The sequence below is a fragment of the Pristis pectinata genome, chromosome 1, assembly GCF_009764475.1.
Source record: "Pristis pectinata isolate sPriPec2 chromosome 1, sPriPec2.1.pri, whole genome shotgun sequence".
Taxonomy (NCBI): Eukaryota; Metazoa; Chordata; class Chondrichthyes; order Rhinopristiformes; family Pristidae; genus Pristis; species Pristis pectinata.
In genome coordinates this window covers 63110285-63132398 of record NC_067405.1, presented here as the reverse complement: position 1 = coordinate 63132398, position 22114 = coordinate 63110285, and the positions used below count along the sequence as shown (strand labels likewise).

Here is a 22114-nt window from a genome sequence, read left to right as displayed (position 1 = left end):
AGGAGATGCAAACTCCACATGGACAACATCCAAGTCAAAGTCAAATCTGGGTACCCAGAGCTGCGAGGCAGGAGTACTAACCACCGCACCAGCATGCCAACCAATGTCCCAATCTGTTAAATCTCTTCTAAGCCTTTTCTGCTCAAGTTCCTAATGTCCTGGAGGACTACCAGCCATGACCATCTCATAAAGTGGAGCAGTCTACGAGTGGTAAGCCCAGGGCAGTGAAACATGAGGCTCCACCCACATGCTGCCCTGATGGCCTTTGGACAGCAGTGGTGTCAAAGATCTTTTCATTCCCTCTAATGATCATAGACATTTAGAGACTGTTTAAGTACATTTAAATAAAAAAAACATTAAAAATAACATATTTATTAAATAAAAATATGATTAATAGTTAAAATGACAGGAAAAAATAAACTATTTAGTTTCTATTACCTTTTAAATGAAGACTGGTGATCCTATTCAAATGAATGGGACCAGGCAAAGTACACAAGCTATAACCGGCATCATGCAAAGAAGCCAGATGTGAGATATACTGTATATCCAGCCCCTTAACTCAATATGATCCTGTCCTATGGAACTGCTGGCTAGCCTCCCATGTGATCCACCCCATTAAAATAAAGTTAAATACAATAAAAAATAAATGAACCTCTTCTTAATCTCCGGTTTGGTAATCACTATTACAATGAGTGGCGATTCCAAGTGGAGAGGCAAATTCACCTAATGATGAGGAATCCCAGCCCAATCACTCTCTGTTATTACTCTAAATTCCAGCATCTGCAGTCTCTTTTGTCTTCACATGAAAGAATTCAGCTGGGTAGAAAAACTCCTAAGCATTTGAGAAGTAGTTTTGTTGAGAAGTCAGGAGTGACTATTGATAAGGCAATGAGAGTATTTGTAACAGTTTCCCATTTGGGAATCCAAGTGCAACCTGTGCCCAACTTGCACTGCTCCTGAGAGGGGAATTATTTCTCGTCAGGTTCATTCGCATTTTGCTGAATGCAAATTCTGTAACGAAACTGAGCAGTGCTTCTAAATTTCATTTATTATAGCTTTGCTTTAAAAATACTCTGATCTAGTCAGGAAGGTAATAGCACCATTTGATTAATACAAGTTAAAATAACAAGGCATATTCACAAGATAGGAACATTATGTAGTCCCCTAAATGTAAGCAACTGGATTTGACTTCAGAAATATAGCCATTTTTCTAACGATATTGGGATATAGTCCCCATGTAAATTAATAATAAGGAAACCAAAACTCCAGATGCAGTTTTACGAAGACCCTGTATAACTGCAGTTAGATATCTTTACTCTTGTATTCAAATTCTCATGCAATAAATTCACTTGTTCTCCTAATCACTTGTTGCACCAATATGTTGACTTACAATGACTTGTGTACCAAGGATACTCATGTCCTTTTGAACATCAGCTATACCCAATCTCACACCATTTAAAACTGGGAGGGAGGGAGGGAGTGGTGAAAGATAACGTTCTGGGAGTTTGTAGCAACGGACCTGTTCAAATAAGATGTGAAACTGATGCCTGGTCTGCTCTGCCAGGTGGACGATAAAGATGCCATGCCACTATTTCAAAGGAAAGTAGAGATGCCATTGGCATCCTGGCTATCATTTAACCCTCAGAAAACATCACTAAATAAAGGATATGGCCATACTCATGACATTATTTGTGACAGATTGCCACACCAAAGTTGGTGGGAGCAATTTCAGCATTAAGGCAGAGGCCGCATACTTCATTGTCTGGAAACAATCTTGCTTCTTCTGAGGACCCTAAGTGGTGCTATAAAAATGCAAGTCAAACAGAATTTAGTGGGAAAGAGTTTTGTTTGTGGAAAGAGACAGTGATATTTTTATCAGCAGTTTAGGAATTATGTCAAGTATAGGCAACTGGGGTCATGTGAGTCTCTTGAGGAATACAAGGGATGTAGGAGTAAACTTAATAAGGAAATTAGGAGAGCAAAAAGGGGCCATGAGTTAAGGTGAAGAAGGATTCTAAAAAATTCTATAAGTTCATTAAGAACAAAAGAGTAGCTAGGGAGAGAGTAGGTCCCCTTAAGGATTTCTGCGGTGATCAATGTGTGGAATCACAGAAATGGGCGAGGTCTTAAATAAATACATCTTACATGCATTTAATGTAGAGAAAGACATGGACGATAATGAGTTCAGGGGAAGAAACAGTGGTATCCTGCAGCATATCAATATTACAAAGGAGGTGGTGTTGGAGGTCTTGAAACTTATAAAGATGGATAAATCCCCAGAGCCTGACCAGACGCATCCTCGGATGTTATGGAAAGCAAGAGATTGTTGGGGCCCTGGCAGAGATTTTTATATCTTTGTCAGCCACAGTGAGGTACTGGAAGACTGGAAGATAGCTAATGTTGTGTCTTTATTTAAGAAGAGTAGCAGGGCGAAGTCAGAGAACTTCAAGCTGATGAGCCTTACATCAGTGATGGGAAAGTTACTGGAAGGATTCTGAGGGACAGAATTATTTGCACTTGGAAGGGCAAAAACTGATTAGGAATTGTCAGCCTGGCTTTGTCTGTGGGAGATCATGCCTCACAAATTTGAATGAGTTTTTCGAAGAGGTAACCAAGTGGATGGACAAGGGTATTATCTACATGGACCTTAGCAAATCCTTTGACGAGGTCCTGCAATGGTAGGCTGGTACAGAAGGTTCCTGCATGGTCGGATGGTACAGATGATTAGAACACGTGATCCAGAGAGAGTGAGCAAACTGGATACAAAATTAGCTTGGTGATAGGAGGTAGAGGATTGTAGTGGAGGATTGTTTTTCAAATTGGAGGCCTGTGATCGTGGTGTGTCATAACGATTGGTGCTGGGTCCCTTCTTTATCATATAAGTTAATGATTTGAATGAGAATGTTGGTGGTATGATTAATAAGTTTGCAGATGACATGAAAATTGGTATGGGAATTTAACTCAGACAAGTGCAATGAGATGCATTTTGGAAAGTTAAACCAGGGCAGCACATACACAGTGAATGACAAGGAGCTCAGGAGTGTTGTTGAACAGATAGGCATGATAGTCACCTAGATACAGTAGGCCAAAGAGTCTATTTCTATGCTGTACAACTCTACGACACTATGACTATAAAATGGTCTCCAATGACCCCTTCAAGAGACATTTGAAGGTCTGAATATCTGGGACCAAGGGGTCCAACTTGTTATGTGGCCTGTTTCATGCATGTCTAACAGAGTCTTGAAACTAAGCTCCAACCATGGATGTTGGACATCAGTTTTCACACTGAAGCAGCCTATTGCCTACTTCCAGTTACAAGTCCACCCAAAATTTTCTCCCAAACCATTTTCAATTGGGAAATGGCCCCATTGTATTTCATTCCAGAAAATTTGATTTTTTTGTTAAATCAGACATATCTCTTCCAATTTCAAATCAGCTTAATGCAAACACTGATTGTTATCTCATAAATAATGGTTCAGTGAAATATTCTTCTCACCTCCAAGAATCGTTGTATAGATCTGAGCTATCTGATCCTTGTTCAGTGTTGTCAGTGGGGAGCCCAAACGTTGTTGCAGGGTTTCCACATTCCGTAGATCAGGCACCTTGAAAATATAATCAGGGGACAGTGAAATCTGCACCAGTTCACTGTCATCTGTGTTTCCTGAACCAATGGTGAAAGGTGCTACGCCAGCCTCCTTCAGTTCCTGGGCTGCCGGACCAACGTCATCGGCTGATCTGCTGGCAGTGAGGAGGATCAAGAACTGGGGTACACCTTCCTCCACCCTGCTCCCAGCAGATCTGGTGAAGATGTTCTGCTTGACAAAGTCCAGTGCTTTACCAGTGTTGGCTCTTCGCCCTCCTTTTGGCCCCATATTATTTATTGTTCGTTTCACATCCTCTTTAGTGGAGTAACTGTTTAGGTAGAAGTTGACGCTGGGATCTTCGCTGTACTGAACCAAACCAACTCGGACTCTGTCACTTCCGACGTCAAGATTGTCAACCATTCTGGAGAGGAATCTTTGAATTGATTGGAAGGCAGGTCTGACATTTTCTGTTCCATCAATGAGGAATACAACATCCCTCTTAACAGCATCTGTAGGAAATGGAGAACAAATTTCTGTTACCCAGTCTTTGTTACTTGAAGCCACCAGATCACAACTGCATGGTTGAGTAAAGGGGCTGTATTTATTTAAACAGGAATATTAGGTCAGAGGAGGATCCTCAAGTGTATTTTTTCATCTTGTGACCAACCATTATAGGATAGCTTTAACTTTGTGAACTGACCCCAATCTGGTAAATGTGTTTCAATTCTATTTGAATTGCTATCTTACACTGCATGCAATTTTTATACCAATGTTGAAAGAATCCCCAAATACATGGCACTTATCATACATTTAGCATATTCCATAGCTCTATAGCCAATACAAATATTTACCAACATTTACCAACTGCAGCTGCAACTTGCACAAAACAAAATTCTCATTAACAATAAATCTGTTTGCACTACAGAATAAACGTTTGAGACAATTTTTTTTTATTAATTGACCAGCCTACTTGTACAGGCAGAGCCTCAATATAGTGTGCTGCTAAAAGTTCGGCCATGAGGTGGTGCAGGATTCCATCGAACAGTGCAGCAGAGTCAGCTCAATTTGTGTTGAGAAGCTTCAATAAGGTTTGAGGAGACAACCTTCTGACTCGAGAGACGAGGGTGCCACAGTCTGAGCCAAGGGATGCTGCAATGTAGCTATTAGCTCTGCTGTAGTTATAGAAACTTGCAACATGTTTATACTTATCTCCTGTTTTCGCTCCATAGTCTTGCATTTCCCTCATTCTAAAACTCCTGTCCAACTCCCTTTTCCAATTATTTATGGCATTAGCTTCCATGACCATTTAGAAACACAAGAACAGTCCGAGGACATTTTGTGCCTCAAGACTGTTCTGGTCTTCAATAAAACCATGCTGACGTGTGAACTAATTCCGTCTTTCCCTCACAGGTTTTAATACTTTTAGTTATCAAAAATCTAGCAATTTCAGATTTAAAACCAACAATATGTTAGAAGGTTAATTGGCTACTGTAAATTGCCGGACTGTGTAGTGGGTGATAATATTTGGGGATAGTTGATGGGAATATGAGGAGAAGAAAGTGGGATTGGTGTAGGATTAGTGCAAATGGGTGCTTGATAGTCAGCACAGACTCAGTGGGTTGAAGCGCCTGTTTCCATGCTACATGTCTGTATAACTCCATAACTAATTGATCTTGCATAACCGGTTGCTTGGGGAAGAGATTCCCAAGTTTTTGCCACTCTCTGTATTTGCTAACTTCACTGCTAAAAGGTCTGGCTTTATTTTTAGACTACATTCCTTCTATTTAGATTCCTTAAATTCCTGTCTTCCCTACTTGCTCCACTCAACAATGTGGATTTTTCCCGACCTGGGCCCCCTGACTGCAGTCACCATGCCCTGGAATTTATCTTTTCTGCATCTCAGATTATAATCCTGCCGATTGAATCAGTCGGAAAGTCAAGCAGCAAAGCCCTGAACAATGTCATAAATATAAGTCATGGAGGGGTCAGGACTAACTTTGCCCACAAACTTCCCCAGCTTTCCTTCTGTCAAACTGGTCAGGATTGCCAAAGTTTTTAATGGTCTGTAACATCAAAAAATGACTATGAAAATTGTCATAAATAATTTAAATCAAAGAATTCTAAAATCATTAAAAACACTGAGGCAAACATAAAGAATTAAAAAGTAACACACATAATTCTTGCCTTTCTTCCTCACAGTATACTATCACCATTCAGAAGAATGGGCTTGAAGATCTTTTGGCAGATCTGACCAGGTGGTGTCCAGAGACAGAGTGCATTTACACAATCATTGCTGAAACTGGAACAGCAAGTCTGGGACTTTCAGATTCATGCGAGGGTCCCAAACTTTAATAGCACACTTGCTGAAAAATTCAGACTGATCCATTCCAGAGAATGAATGGCCATGGTCAGTCCATTTCCTCAGCCACTTGGGCCAAGTGCAGAGCCAGTCTTGCTTGCTGGAGTCCAGCAACATGGTCCAGATGGCAACCAGCCCTCAGATGGCAAAGTATTGAGGCCACACCCCTCAAATGCCCTGGTACCTTTGACAGCGGCAAATCTAGGGGCAGGACTTTGCCAACTATGAAAGCTGACATTGCGTTTAATAGTTTTATGAATGTCACTGACATTGAGACACTTGAAAATGAATAAAATTGAAACAATTAAAAATATTCAAAAAAGAAAAAGAGCTAACTAAAGGCACATAAAAGTATAAATAACATCATTAAATGAAGGCAATCAGGAAAAAAACCTTACTTAAATCTTCCCACACTAAACAATAGACCTACAAGTGCCATAGAAGCCAATGCAGTCTTGGATTGAGTGCCAAGATTTAGTTTCCCAAAATTCACATAGGTCCCAGACATCCAATTGGAACCTCTGACAGAACCCACCATATATTTTAAAGAACAAGGAAATATAATTGAAGTGGGTTCTTGAAATAGATGCTGGAATTGCATACAAGTTAGGGCATAGATAACAAATGACTTTTAAGGCTTTTTCTAGCTTGAATAAGACCAGCATTTACTGCCAATCCCTAAGTGCCTTTAAGAAAGCATTAGTGAGCTGCCTGCAATCAATGAAGTGAAGGTGCATACATAGGGCTATTCAGTAGTGAATTCTTGGACTTTGACTCAGTAATTCTGGTTGTGATTTAGCTCCCTAAACAGACTTTGCAAATTGCTGCAGTGCACTTGGTGAATGGTAAGGCAGTGCTGCAGAGAATGAATGTTGAGAAAGGCAGGTGAAGTGCTGATCCAGCAAGGAGTTTTGTCCTAGATAGGGTCAATATCCTAAAATGTTATTTGAGTTGCACTCATCCAACAAACTGGAATGCATTCCAGGTCAATCTGGAATATACCCTTAATGGCAGGGTCCTTATGAGTATTGATGTACAGAGGGGTCTTGGAGTACAATAAGTCCATAGCTTCCTGAAAGTACAACACAAGTGGATAGGATGGTAAAGAAAGGGTACGATATGCTCGCCTTCATTGGTTGGGACATTGTGTCCAGAAGTTGGGAGGTCATGTTGCAGCTGTAGTGCAGTTCTGGTCTCCACACTACAGGATGTGAAGGCGTTAGAGAGGGTGCATCCTTTCTAATCACCTGGGTTAGAGAGTATCAGCTATCAGGAAAGGTTAGAGAAACTTGGATTGTCTTCTCTGGACTGTTGGAGGCTGAGGGGTGATCTGATAGCAGTTTATAAAATTATTAGAGGCATAGATAGGGTCAAGAGTCAGAGACTTTTTCCCAGGGTGGAAATCTCAAATACCAGGAGGCAAAGGCTTAAAGTGAGGGGGAAAAATTTAAAGATTTAAGAGGCAAGTCTTTTTTTTCTACACAGAGAGTGGTAGGTGCCTGAAACATGCTGCCAGGAGAGGTGGTAAAAGTAGATTTGAAAACAACATTTAAGAGGCATATATACAGAAACATGAATAGGCAGGGAAGAGAGGGATATGGGCTTTGTGCAGGCAAATGGGATTAGTTAAATTGGCATCATGGTTGGTGCAGACATGATGGGTTGAAGGACTTGTTCCTGTGCTTTACTGTTCTATGTACAATGTACTTTCTAATCCTGCTTTTGTCCTGTAGATGGTGGGAAAGCTTTGTGAAGTTGCTTGCTGTAGGATTACAAGATTTTGACCTGGTCTTGTAGTCACAATATTTACATGGGTGGTCCAGATACATTTCTATTGAATAGTAACTCCAAGGATGTGAGTGCAGGAGGATTCAGGAATTATAATATTGCTGAATCTCAAGGAGTAGTTGACTGTTGGCTACCAGTAGTTGTGTTATTTGCTGTTCGTCACTCCCAGCCCCAATATGGTCTGGGTCTTGTGGCATATAGCCCTAGCCCAATTAAATTTCAGAACCAAATGCTGTGCAATCATCAGTGAATGTCCCCACTAATGATAGAGTGAAGGTGAATGACAGGTGGCAAAAAACAGATCAAATGTGTAAATTATCCCAATTATAAGAACGATAAGTTATTATTCTTCTTCCTTTTCCCTCTTGTCTGCTTCAGCCACTGAGGAAGTGAAAGTACCGAAATGTAGTTTCCATGACTGGGGTCAATCGTACGAGTCAATTTAACAATAAGGCTTAGTAAAATGGACATGTAAAATTGGATGACTAGGGGTAGAATTGCTTCACCGTGATTATGGAGGCGTAAAGGGACATCACATTTTAGCTACTTCCTGTTTCAGATTCACAGAAGAAAAATTAATCCCTTGCTAATATTCAATGGAACTATTGCTCCATTGTAATTCATTCCATCCAATGCACTAAGATTTAAAATCATAATTATCTTCCCCAATCTCATAATAACTCAGCACAAACACTAACTGTTATCACGTAGATACTAGTTCAGCAAAGAAACTTCCTCACCTGCAACAATCAGTGCTCAGACATTCTGCAATATAAAGCCACACACACCAAAGGAAAAATTTATACTACAATACATTAGATTATGATTCTAGCAAATTAATAATTCAGCATTATAATCCTATGTGATATGTCTTCTTTAAACTGGAAATGATATTCTTACCTCCAAGAACTATTCTTCGAATTTGAACTATCTGATCCCTATTCAGTGTTGTCAGTGGGGAGCCCAGACGTTGCTGCAGGGTTTCCACATTCCGTAGATCAGGCACCTTGAAAATATAATCAGGGGACAGTGAAATCTGCACCAGTTCACTGTCATCTGTGTCTCCTGAACCAATGGCGAAAGGTGCTACCCCTGCCTCCTTCAGATCCAGGGCTGCCCGACCAACGTCATCGGCTGACCTGCTGGCAGTGAGGAGGATCAAGAACTGGGGTACACCTTCCTCCATCCTGCTCCCAGCAGATCTGGTGAAGACGTTCTGCTTGACAAAGTCCAGTGCTTTACCAGTGTTGGCTCTTCGCCCTCCTTTTGGCCCCACATTATTTATTGCTCGTTTCACATCCTCTTTAGTGGAGTAGCTGTTTAGGTAGAAGTTGACGTTGGGATCTTCACTGTACTGAACCAAACCAACACGGACTCGGTCACTTCCGACATCAAGATTGTCAACCATTCTGGAGAGGAATCTTTGAATTGATTGGAATGCAGGTCTGATGTTTTCTGATCCATCAATGAGGAATACAACATCCCTCTTAACAGCATCTGCAAGAAATGCAGGAACAGATTGATGTTTTATACCCCAACATTGCTGGGTAAATAAAGCAGTGTTCGTGAAACCACCCAAAGCCCAAATTATCATTGCTCTTCGAATTACATTTGTCTTGTTAGGTTATTATCTTCCTCAGTGTTGTCCCCTGATTTCCTCTCCTGTGCAACCTCAGACACAATGAAGGAATGCAGCCTTCAGATTCGGTGTACTGAGGTCAATTTCAGATAGGATGGACCAAGTTGGACCTGAGCAGGACTCAAACCAGTGTTCTTATGCAATGGTTAAGTAACATTGTGAGGCAAGGGATTAAACTAGATTGGGAGGAGATAGGTAACAAAATGAAGCATTTGTGAGGAAAAAAAAGCACAGTAAATGAAAGGACTTAGATAAAGGAACAATAATGGAGAAAATAATTTTTAAAGTATCAGACATCAGACAGAGGGCAAATTTTCATCAATCCTTTCTTCACTTTCTTTAGTAAGTGTTTTAGAAGTTTTTTTCTAAGTAGTCGAGTGGGGGCTGGACTGCGCAGGCGCGGTGCGGGCAGCTTAAAGCAAACAACCTATAGAGCGGGCAGCGGAGTGAGAGGCAGCTGAGTGGTCGGGCTTCGGCGTGAAGGGGCAAGGAGGGTAAGTAGCTTGTAAGTCGGTAAAGGTAAGGTTTACCTGTTGTCTATTATAGATTTGTAGGTGGGATTAACTTGGGGGAAAAAAACAAGGTAGTCAGATGGAGGACATGGTCATATGCTGCAGCTGTTTGATGTGGGAACTCGTGGACCTTGCTGCAGTCCAAGATGGCCACATCTGCAGTAAGTGTTTGAGGCTGGACGAACTTCGGCTCAGAGTTGATGAGCTGGAGTCGCAGCTACAAACACTGCGCAGCATAAGGGAGGGAGTCCATCAGGAGGCAGTCACCCCCCCTTAGAGCAAGTACATCTGAGGTTCAGGATGCAGATAGAATGGTGACTGTCAGGGGAGAGAAGAGGAAGAAGAAGAAGAAGAAGGAGAAGAAGAAGAAGAAGAAGAAGAAGGAGAAGAAGAAGGAGAAGAAGAAGGAGAAGAAGTCAGGCAGGCAGACAGAGCAGGGAACCCCGGAGGCTGTTCTCCTCAGTAACAGGTTTTCCGCCTTGGAGGCTGTTGAGGGGGATGACCTGCAGGGGCCTAGCTGCAGTAACCAGGCCTCTGGCACTGGGACTGGTACTGCTGCTCAGAAAGGAAGGGTGGGAAAGAGACATGCGGTAGTGATAGGGGACTCAATAGTCAGGGAAACAGATAGGAGGTTCTGTGGCAGTGAGCATGAATCCTGGATGGTATGTTGCCTCCCAGGTGCCAGGGTCCGGGATGTCCACAGGATTCTTGAGCGGGAGGGAGAGCAGCCAGAAGTTGTGGTCCATGTTGGCCCCAACGACATAGGTAGGAAGGGGGATGAGGTCCTGAAGAGCGAGTTCAGGGAGTTAGGCAGAAGACTGTGGAACAGGACCTCAAGGGTAGCAATCTCGGGATTGCTGCCGGTGCCACGCGATAGTGAAGGCAGGAACAGGAGGAGCTGGCAGATAAATGCGTGGCGGCAAAGTTGGTGCAGGAGGGAGGGTTTTAAATTTCTGGATCATTGGGATCTCTTCTCGCGAAGGTGGGACCTGTACAGAGAGGACGGGTTACACCCGAACCAGAAGGGGGCCAATATCCTTGCGGCTAGGTTTGCTAGGGTGGTTCGGCAGGGTTTAAACTAGTTTGTGAGGGGGAAGGGAACCGGAGGAGTAGGTCAGAGGAAGAAGGGGATGGGGAAAAGTTAGATTAAACAGGTAGAGAGGCTTTGGGGAAGGAGAAGCAGAATACAGGCTCTAAAAGTAGTAAGGTATATGGACTGAAGTGTGTTTACTTAAATGCAAGAAGTGTCAGGAATAAGGGAGATGAACTGAGGGCTTGGATAAGTATGGGGGACTATGATATTGTGGCTATTACTGAGACGTGGCTGACGTCAGGGCAGCAGTGGATATTGAATATTCCTGGTTTTCGGTGTTTTAAGAGGGATAGGGAAGGGGGGAGAAGAGGAGGAGGGGTGGCGATACTGGTCAGGGACACTGTTATGGCTGCGGAAAGGATGGATGTTGTAGAAGGATCATCTCTAGAGTCCGTATGGGTGGAAGTAAGGAACAAGAAAGGAGCAGTTATTCTGCTAGGAGTATTCTATAGGCCCCCTGGTAGCGGTAGAGATATAGAGGAGCAGATTGGAGAGAAGCAAAAATAACAGGGTTGTTATAATGGGAGACTTCAACTTCCCAAATATAGACTGGAACCTGCTTAGTGCCAAAGGTTTAGATGGGACGGAATTTGTTAAATGTGTCCAGGAGGGATTCCTGATGCAGTATGTCGACAGGCTGACTAGAGGGAATGCCATGCCAGATCTAGTTTTAGGAAATGAACCGGAACAGGTGAAGGATCTATTGGTGGGTGAGCATTTGGGGGACAGTGACCATTGCTCCCTAACCTTTAAAATTGTCATGGACAGGGACAGGTGCAGAGAGGACAAGAAGATATTTAATTGGGGAAGGGCTAATTACGAGGCTATAAGGAGAGAACTTGGGAGTGTAAAGTGGGATGTCCTTTTTGAAGGAAAATGTACCATGGAGATGTGGTCGATGTTCAGGGATCTTATGCAGGATGTTAGGGATAAATATGTCCCGGTGAGGCAGACAAGGAATGGCAGGGTGAAGGAAGCGTGGGTGATGAGAGAGGTGGAATGACTAGTTAGGGAGAAGAAGGTAGCATACATAAGGTATAAGCAGCAAGGTTCAGACAGGGCCCGTGAGGAATATAGAGTAGCGAGGAAGGAACTTAAGAAAGGGCTGAGGAGAGCTAGAAGGGGACATGAAAAGGCGTTGGCTAGTAGGGTTAAGGAAAATCCCAAGGCCTTTTTCACGTACATGAAGGGTAGGAGGACGGCTAGGGTAAAGGTAGGTCCGATTAAAGACAAAGGTGGGAGAATGTGCCTGGAGGCGGCGGAAGTGGGAGAAGTTCTCAATGAATACTTCTCTTTGGTATTCACCGAGGAGAGGGGTCTTGATGACGCGGAAGGGAGTGCTGGTAAGGGTAATGTTCTCGAGGTTGTAGATATCAAGAGAGAGGATGTGTTGAAGTCATTAAATAATATCAAGACAGTTAAATCTCCGGGGCCTGACGGGATTTTCCCCAGGCTGCTTCGAGAGGCGAGGGAGGAGACTGTTGAACCGCCGGTAAGGATCTTTGAGTCCTCGTTGTCCACGGGGATGGTGCCGGAGGATTGGAGGGTGGCGAATGTTGTCCCCTTGTTCAAAAAAGGTAGTAGGGATAGTCCACGGAATTACAGACCGGTGAGCCTTACATCTGTGGTGGGTAAGTTGTTAGAAAGGATTCTAAGGGATAGGATCTATGAACACCTGGAGAATCATGGACTGATTAGGGACAGCCAGCATGGCTTTGTGAAGGGAAGATCTTGCCTCACAAGCCTGATAGAGTTCTTTGAGGAGGTGACCAGGAAGATTGATGAGGGTAGTGTGGTGGATGTGGTCTATGTGGATTTTAGTAAGGCATTTGATAAGGTTCCTCATGGTAGGCTTCTTCAGAAGGTCAGAGGCCAAGGGATCCAGGGAAGCTTGGCTGTGTGGATTAGGAATTGGCTTGCCTGTAGAAAGCAGAGGGTTGTGGTGGAAGGAGTGCCCTCGGATTGGAGGGCAGTGACTAGTGGTGTCCCGCAGAGATCAGTTCTGGGACATCTACTTTTTGTGATATTTATAGATGACTTAGATGAGGGGGTGGAAGGCTGGGTTAGTAAGTTTGCGGACGACACTAAGATCGGCGGTGTTGTGGATAGTGTGGAGGGCTGTCGGAGCTTACAGAGGGATATTGATAGGATGCAGAGCTGGGCTGACAAGTGGCAGATGGAGTTCAATCCAGAGAAGTGTGAGGTGGTACACTTTGGAAGGACAAACTCCAGGGCAGAGTACAAGGTAAATGGCAAGGTACTTGGCAGTGTAGAGGATCAGAGGGATCTAGGGGTTCATATTCACAGTTCACTGAAAGTTGCCTCACAGGTCGATAGAGCAGTTAAAAAGGCCTACGGGACGTTAGCTTTCATAAGTCGTGGGATTGAGTTTAAGAGCCCCAAAGTGATGATGCAGCTTTACAAAACTCTAGTGAGACCACATTTAGAGTACTGTGTTCAGTTTTGGTCGCCGCATTATAGGAAGGATGTGGAGGCGTTGGAGAGGGTGCAGAGGAGATTTACCAGGATGCTGCCTGGATTAGAGCGTATGGAATATGAGCAGAGGCTTAAGGTGCTAGGACTTTATTCACTGGAAAGGAGGAGGATGAAAGGAGACATGATAGAGGTATATAAAATATTGAGAGGAATAGATAGAGTAGACAGCCAGTGCCTCCTTCCCAGGGCACCGATGCTCAAGACAAGAGGGCATGGCTTTAAGATTATGGGTGGGAGGTTCAGGGGAGATGTCAGGGGGAGGTTTTTCACCCAGAGAGTGGTTGGTGCATGGAATGCACTGCCTGGGGTGGTGGTGGAGGCAGATACATTGGACAGGTTCAAGAGTTTGTTGGATAGGCACATGGAGGAATGTGAGATAGAGGGATATGCGGGAGGAAAAGGTTAGATAGTGTGAGGGTGGTTTGATGGACGGCACAACATGGTGGGCCGAAGGGCCTGTTTTGTGCTGTATGGTTCTATGGTCTATGGTTCAAACTGTATTTTGTGCAAAAAATGTTATGGTAAACACAAGTGACCCATAACCGCAAACTGCTACTTGAGGCTACGGTATAGCAGAAGTAATTTTGCTAAAGAAATTTTGAGAAGAGTACAAAGTACATATCTGATTTCAAAGAAAATTACAATTGCACAAAAGCAGGAACTCTGATGCAAGTTCAGGGAATACTGGAGACAGCAGAACAGGAGTTCAGGCAGTACCAATGGAGAGAGAAAGAGGAAAAAGATTGGTGAGCTACAGGCACATCTGAGGGATTCACGTAATAATGGAGACCCAGATCAAATTGCAGAGGATGCGTGGGCTGATGTGCTGTGGGTGGAGGGATGGAAATGGTTGGGCAGGGTGAGCTCAAATTAAGATTAAATGCTTTCATGAAAAGACATTGACTTCTGATGGTAACTCTCTACATTTCCTCAGAGATCTTTTATATGATCTCCTCAAATTTTCCAGCCTTTTTTATTTCTCTTTCAATAACTTTCAAAAAAACCATAAAATGATTTGAAACAGTTTTGAACGAAGACAGAGGCAGAAAAGAAGCCTTCTGTATTCTTTGAACAAAGTTCATTGCAAGCTCAACAAATAGCATGACATTTATCAATCGTGCACATAACAGCCAGCCTGACTCAACACCAAACTCAAGAGTGCGGACTGTTCCTATTTATTCCATGTTAACAATAATTGCTACTCACTTCTATGCCTTCTCCAGACCTGGATCTTCATTTTGTCACGTTACTACTCTTTCTGACTTCCAATTTCATTCCTTACATCGCTTTATCATTCTTGACCTACTCCATCACAGAACTTTTCTTCTGTAATTACACTAATATTGACTGGGGCTGCCCTAGTGCTAAGGGATTAGATGGCTCAGAATTTGTTAAGCATGTGCAAGATTGCTTTCTGACAAATATGTAAATTGCCCCACAAGAGAAGTGGCTAACCTTGACCTCCTCTTCTTAAATGAGTTTCGGCAAGTGGTTGATCTGACAGTAGTGGAGTACTTTGAGATCAGTGAACACAATTTATTGAAACTGCATAAAACTTTGGTCCGGCCACATTTGGCGTATTGTGTGCAGTTCTGTTTGCTGCATCACGGGGAAGATGTGGAGGCTTTGGAGATGGTGCAGAAGAGGTTAACCGGGATGTTGCCTGGACTAGGGTGAATTAGCTACAAGGGGAGGTTGGACAAAGTGGATTGTTTTCTCTGGAGCTTTGGAGGCTGAGGGGCGACCTGATTAAAGTATATAAAATTATGAGAGGCAGAGACAGGTGAGATAGAGTCTTTTTTCCAGCGTCAAAATGTCAAATACTAGAATGTGTGGCTTTAAGATGAGAGGGGGAAAGTTTAATGTAGATTTGTCTGGTAAATTTTCTTACACAGAGAGTGAAAGATGCCTGGAACGCGCTGCCAGTGGAGGTGGTGGAAACAGGTATGATAGCAATGTTTAAGAGGAAGTTAGACAGGCACATAAACAGGCAAGGAATTGAGGGATATGGACCATATGCAGGAAGACGTGCACTTTAAATTGGCAACATTTTTGGCCAGTCTTTGTGGGCCGAAGGGCCTGTTCCTGTGCTGTATGGTTCAATATTCTGTAATTCTATTAGGTTCAAGATACTCATAGAAAAAGCCAGGACAGGTTTACAAATTAAAGTCCAAAACGGGGAGAAAGCTCATTTCAACGGCATCAGACAAACTTGCAAAGGTTGATTGGGAGAGGATATTAGCAGAGTAAGGGACATCTGGCAAGTGGGAGGTTTTCAAACATGAGGTCCAAATAAATCAGGGCCAGTATGTTCCTGTTGGAGTGGCAGGATTAGGGAACCCTGCTTGATGAGGGGTATTGAGGGTATGGTCAGGAAAAAAAGCTATAGGCACCTAGGATGAAATGAGTCCCCAAGAGAGGTTAAAGAGTATAGTCGGACTCTTAAGGAAGAAATTACGAGGGTAAGGGGACATGAGAGGTTCCTGGCAAATAAGGTAAAGGAGCATCGAGAGGAGGTTCTATAACTATATTAAAAATAAAAAGGAAGCTCAGGAGAAAGTAGGTTCCCTAAAGGAACATTGGATAGGCCACATTTGGAATAGTGTATGTAATTCTGGTTGCCACTCTATAGGAAAAATATGGTTAAATTAGAAAAGGCGCAGAAAAGATTCCCTGGGGTGTTGCCTGGATTGGAGGGATTGACCTAAAAGCAAAGATTGGATTAGCTGGTCTGTTTTCCCTGAAGCAAAGGAGGCTGGGAGGTGACATGATTGAGATATATGAAATTATGAGAGGCATAGATTGGGTAGTTTGTCAGAGTCTGGTTTCCAGCGTGGCATGATTAGTAATTTTGCAGATGACATCACGACAATAGGTTCAAGATGAGAGGGAGGAGGTTTAAAGGGAATCTGACGGGTACATTTTCCACACAAAGTGTAGTTGATATCTGGAATGAACTGCCAGAGGGGGTGGTGGAGGCAGGAAGAGGAATAATGTTTAAGAAGCATCTGGACAGGTACCTGAATAAGCAGGTCATGGAAGAATATGGGATTAATGCTGGCCAGTAGGAGTAGCGTAGATAGGCAGCATGGTTGGTATAGATACAGTGGGCCAAAAGAACTGTTTGTATGCTGTACAACTCCCTGACTCGATGAATCTATGACTGTTCTTTCATCTCCTACTTGCCCTGTAAGAGACAGGAATTTGCCAAGCTGAGAATGAAATCATCTTCACCCTCGAAATATTTAATATCTAGCATAGGAGGCAAACAGATTCACTTTGCAGGTGTTGCCTGACCTGCTGTGTGGTTCCAGTTTATATATTTCACCCTGTTGTTACTTTCTGTTTTGGACCTCGATGTATTGAGAAAGATAGGAATGAAGAGGAAATTAGAATCTGGTGGCAGTACTGAATAAACAATTAAAGGACTCAGATTTGGATCAAATAGTTGAAGATTCTAAGGAAAATAGATTGAATTAAAATTCAAGATTGTCTAAGGAGGGTCTATGTTGCTGAATGTTGCCTGGGTAATAGCATTTTAAAAAAAGAGGTTGTAAAGACCAAAATTGTGCCAGATAAAAACAGATACAATTATGAGATTTTAGAAGTTAGCACAGGGCAACTAGCCAGAAGCGATGAATCCAAAGTTGTTAAAACTGAGGGAGGAAATTGTGAAGGTTCAGCAATACCTCAAACTGCCAACCCTCATCAGATATTGGTATAGAGTTAGAGGTCTCCTCCAAGGTCCTTGAATGCTGCCTCTTGGCGTAGCACTAGCTGCAGTGTCACATAATAGACTTGTTATTGTACAATGCATATTTTTAAAAATGAGCCAAGTGTGATTATTCAATGAATATACTCAGGAATGACAAGGGAAGGAGGATGCGGTGTGGCCACATTAAATGGAAAATATTATTAGTACATAAGAAAAGGTTGATGTTCACAAAGGTTCAAGCTCAAGATACTTAGAATTAAGGAACAATTGTTCATTAATTATTGCTGTACTGCTAGTGCATGCTGCAGACAGAAAATGCTTTGAAGGATATAGGAGAATGGATTTGCAGATAAATTTCTGAACAGTGTATGACAGAACTTTCCAGATCAACAACAAGAGTTCTGAGGAACAAAATATGGCTCATTTGAGATGGATGAGTGACAACAATATCATTAGGTCTGGTATTATTTCAGCTGATGAGGAAAAAAATCAAACATGAATATTTGTAACGAATAATTTAGTGATTAAAATGAGACAGGAAAAGGTATTTGACATTTGTAAGGTTGCAATACAGTGGAGAACTGCAATCAATGTAGACAATTCAGCAGGATGCAACAAGGGGAATACAAGGGACAGCAGAATTATTAGTGGCTAACAAAAAAGACGCCAAGAACATTTATCAAGTTGTAAATGGAAAGAAACTAGACAAATATACAAAAAGGTGAGCTGATTAGGGATCAAAAAGAAGATATTATGGAGGTAGAATTATTAAATAATCACTTTGCATCTGGTTCACCAGCCAAGAGGATAATGACAGTGCCCCATTAAAAGAGGTAATGGCAATAAGGGTTGGCATGAAAATAAATCAGGGGTACTTAGGAGGGTGGCAGTCCTCAAAGTAGAAAAAATATCCAGCCTGGTTGGGTTGCATCCAACGTCACCTGGGGAAATAGGGGTGGAAAATGCAGAGGCTCATGCACTAACCATCCAAACCTCCTTTGATATGGGAGCAATGCCAGAGGATAACAAATCATTGTATTTTTCATTAATCAATCGGGTCTTCAACCTCAAACAGTAACTCGTTCTCCTTTTCCACAGATTCCGTGTGAGCTGTTGAGTGTTTCCAGCATTTTATACAAGTTCAGAAAATCCTCTGCAATGCTCCTGCTCTGCCGTTGACAGTTTTCCAGAGTGTGCAGCAGAGCTAAGAAGTGTGCAAGGTTATAGCAGGAGAGCAGAAGAAGCTTCCCCTTATCTTTCACAGAATTTCTACTGCCTCACTTTCTCCTCTTCTTTACTAACAAGCAAATTAAAAGGGAACATGATGATGGGATATCAGATGTTAGTGTGTCCAGCTATATGCACTATGATGAATTTCTGAGCTAACATCTTGAAGACCAGCTGAGACTCTGGGTCTAACTCCCTCTCCCCAACTTCACATTGTTTATTACACTGCGAATATTTTACTCACTCCTCCTCTGAATCTTCCTCTCTTGTTGCTACTATAACCCCAAATATCCCTTCCAATGCCAAATTTCTCCTTCATCTATCCTGATGAATTAGAAGTCAAATGTCAGGATGTAAACATTCAGACCAACTCACTTTCCCCACAGAATTTAAACTGACAAACAGATTGCTTCCTGATGTTGTTCCCTCTTCCTCTCTTTAAGAGGACATTAATGCAACACCTCCTTTTCAATCTTGAGGAATGTCTGCATTATTAGCCTTCATGTTGCACCATTGTAATTGGTTTTTAAAAAAGTTGCTAACCAGCAGCAGTAAATTAAGGTGCACTTTATTGCTGTGTGGAATTTGAAATGGTACTCAACATTCAATCTAATCACTACTTAAATGGCTGTAGACTGGATCTTCTACAGATCTAAGAGAACTGGTGTAAGTACTCAGAGCTTTACCATAAAAAGCCACACACACTAATCGAAAAACTTACACTTACTATATATTAGATTATGATTCTAGCAAATTAATAATTCAGCATTATAATCCTATGTGATATGTCTTCTTTAAACTGGAAATGATATTCTTACCTCCAAGAACTATTCTTCGGATTTGAACTATCTGATCTCTATTCAGTGTTGTCAGTGGGGAGCCCAAACGTTGCTGCAAGGTTTCCACATTCCGTAGATCAGGCACCTTGAAAATATAATTAGGGGACAGTGAAATCTGCACCAGTTCACTGTCATCTGTGTCTCCTGAACCGATGGCGAAAGGTGCTACCCCGGCCTCTTTCAGACCCAGGGCTGCCTGACCAACGTCATCGGCTGACCTGCTGGCAGTGAGGAGGATCAAGAACTGGGGTACACCTTCCTCCACCCTGCTCCCAGCAGATCTGGTGAAGACGTTCTGCTTGACAAAGTCCAGTGCTTTACCAGTGTTGGCTCTTCGCCCTCCTTTTGGCCCCACATTATTTATTGCTCGTTTCACATCCTCTTTAGTGGAGTAGCTGTTTAGGTAGAAGTTGACGTTGGGATCTTCACTGTACTGAACCAAACCAACACGGACTCGGTCACTTCCGACGTCAAGATTGTCAACCATTCTGGAGAGGAATCTTTGAATTGATTGGAATGCAGGTCTGATGTTTTCTGATCCATCAATGAGGAATACAACATCCCTCTTAACAGCATCTGCAAGAAATACAGGAACAGATTGATGTTTTATACCCCAACATTGCTGGGTAAATAAAGCAGTGTTCGTGAAACCACCCAAAGCCCAAAATATCATTACTCCAACTAATGAAGGCCAACATTCCATATGACTTCTTAACAATCCTATCGACCTGCGTGGCAACCTTGAGGGATCTATGGACGTGGACCCCAAAATCCCTCTGTTCCTCCATACTGCTAAGAGTCCTGCCATTAACCTTGTCTTCTGCCTTCAAGTTCAATCTCCCAAAGTGAATCACTTCACACTCTGGGTTGAACTCCATCTGCCACTTCTCAGCCCAGCTCTGCATCTGTCCTGTTGTAACCTACAGCAACCTTCTACACTATCCACAACACCACCAACCTTCGAGTCATCTGCAAACTTACTAACCCACCCTTCCACATCTTCATCCAAGTCATTTATAAAAATCACAAAAAATAGTAGTCCCAGAACAGATCCCTGTGGAACATCATGGATCACTGACCTCCATGCAGAATACACTCCATCTACATACAACCTGTGTTCTACGAGTGAGCCAATTCTAATCCACACAGACACTTTTCCCTGGATTGCATGCCTCCTGACTTTCTGAATGAGCCTTCCATGACAAATCTTATTAAATGCCTTACTAAAATCCATGTACACCACATCCACTGCTCTACCTTCATCAATGCGCTTTGTCACATCCTCAAAGAATTCAATCAGGCTCATGAGGCATGACCTGCCCCTCACAAAGCCATACTGACTGTCCTTAATCAGCCTATGCTTCTCCAAATGCCCATAAATCCTCACTCTAAGAATCTTCTCCACTAATTCGCCCATCACTTAAGTAAGACTCACCGGTCTGTAATTTCCAGCGTTATCCCTACTCCCTTTCTTGAACAAAGGAACAACATTTGCCACCCTACACCCATCTGGCACTACTCCTGTGGCCAGGGAGGATGCAAAGATTGTCACCAAAGGCGCAGCAATCTCTTTCCTCACTTCCCATAATATCTTGGATATATCCCATCCGGACCCAGTAACTTATCTATGCTAATGTTTTTCAAAAGTTCCAGCACATCCATTTTCTTAACATGGACATGTTCTAGTGTAGAAGCCTTTTGTACTCCATCCTCACAAGTGTCAAGGTCCCTCTCACTGGTGAATACTGAAGCAAAGTATTCATTAAGGACCTCCCCTGCCTCTTCCGACTACAGGTACATGTTTCCTCTTTTATCCCTGATAGGTCCTGCCCTCATTCTAGTCATCCTCCTATTCTTCACATACATGTAGAACGCCTTGAGCATTTTCCTTAAGCTTACTCGCCAAGGCCTTCTCATGCCCCCTTCCAGCTCTCCGAAGTCCATTCTTAAGCTCCCTCCTGGCTACCTTGTAACTTTCCAGAGCTGTCTCTGATCCTTGCTTTCTCAACCTTAGTTAGGTTAACTTCTTTCTTCCTCTTGACAAGACATTTTTTCCAATGTTGTTCCCTGACTGCCTCTCCTGTGTAGCCTCAGACACAGTGCAGGAATGCAGCCTCCAGACCCTGTGTCGTGAAGTCAATTTCAGATAGGATGGATTAAGTTGGACCTGAGCAGGACTCAAACCAGTGTTCTCATGCACTGGTTAAGTAACATGTTGAGGCAAGGGATTAAACCAGGTCAGCAGGAGATGGGTACCAAAATGAAGCATTTGAGAGAAAAAAAACAGAGTAAATGAATGAAAGGACTGAAATACAGGAATAATAATGGAGAATATATTTTAAAAGTGTCAGACATCTGACAGGGCAAATTTTCATCAATCCAAACTGTATTTTGTGCAAAAAATGGTATGGTAAACACGTGACCCATAGCCACAAACAGCTACATGAGGCTATGATGTAGCAGAAATAACTTTGCTAAAGAAATGTTGAGAAGGGTACGATCTACATATCTGACTTCAAAGAATATTACAATAGCAGAAAATAAAGAACTCTGGGGAGGGATGGAAATGGTTGGGCAGGGTGAACTCAAATTAAGATTACATGCTTTCATGAAAAGTCACTGGCTTCTGATAGTAACTCTCCACCTCTCCTGAGAGATGTTTGATAATCTGCTGAAATTTTCCATCCTTTTTTATTTCTCTTTTAATACCATTAATAACAGCCAGCCTGACTCTACACTAAGTTCAAGAGTTCAGACTGTTCCCAATTATTCCATGTTAACAATAAGTACAACTCACTTCGATGCCTCCTCCAGACCTGGATCTTCCTTTTGTCACATTACTACTCTTTCTGCCTTCCAATT

General features: G+C 42.6%; 1 protein-coding gene across 1 annotated transcript in view; it reads right to left on the bottom strand.

Annotated features, from left to right (window-relative positions):
• Positions 1 to 22114, bottom strand: part of LOC127587347 (collagen alpha-3(VI) chain-like) — a 179681-nt gene that overhangs the window by 87630 nt on the left and 69937 nt on the right. Inside the window, 3 exon segments of the mRNA XM_052008828.1 lie at positions 3497 to 4093; positions 8632 to 9228; positions 19232 to 19828. Of these exon segments, the coding sequence (XP_051864788.1) occupies positions 3497 to 4093; positions 8632 to 9228; positions 19232 to 19828 (1791 nt within the window).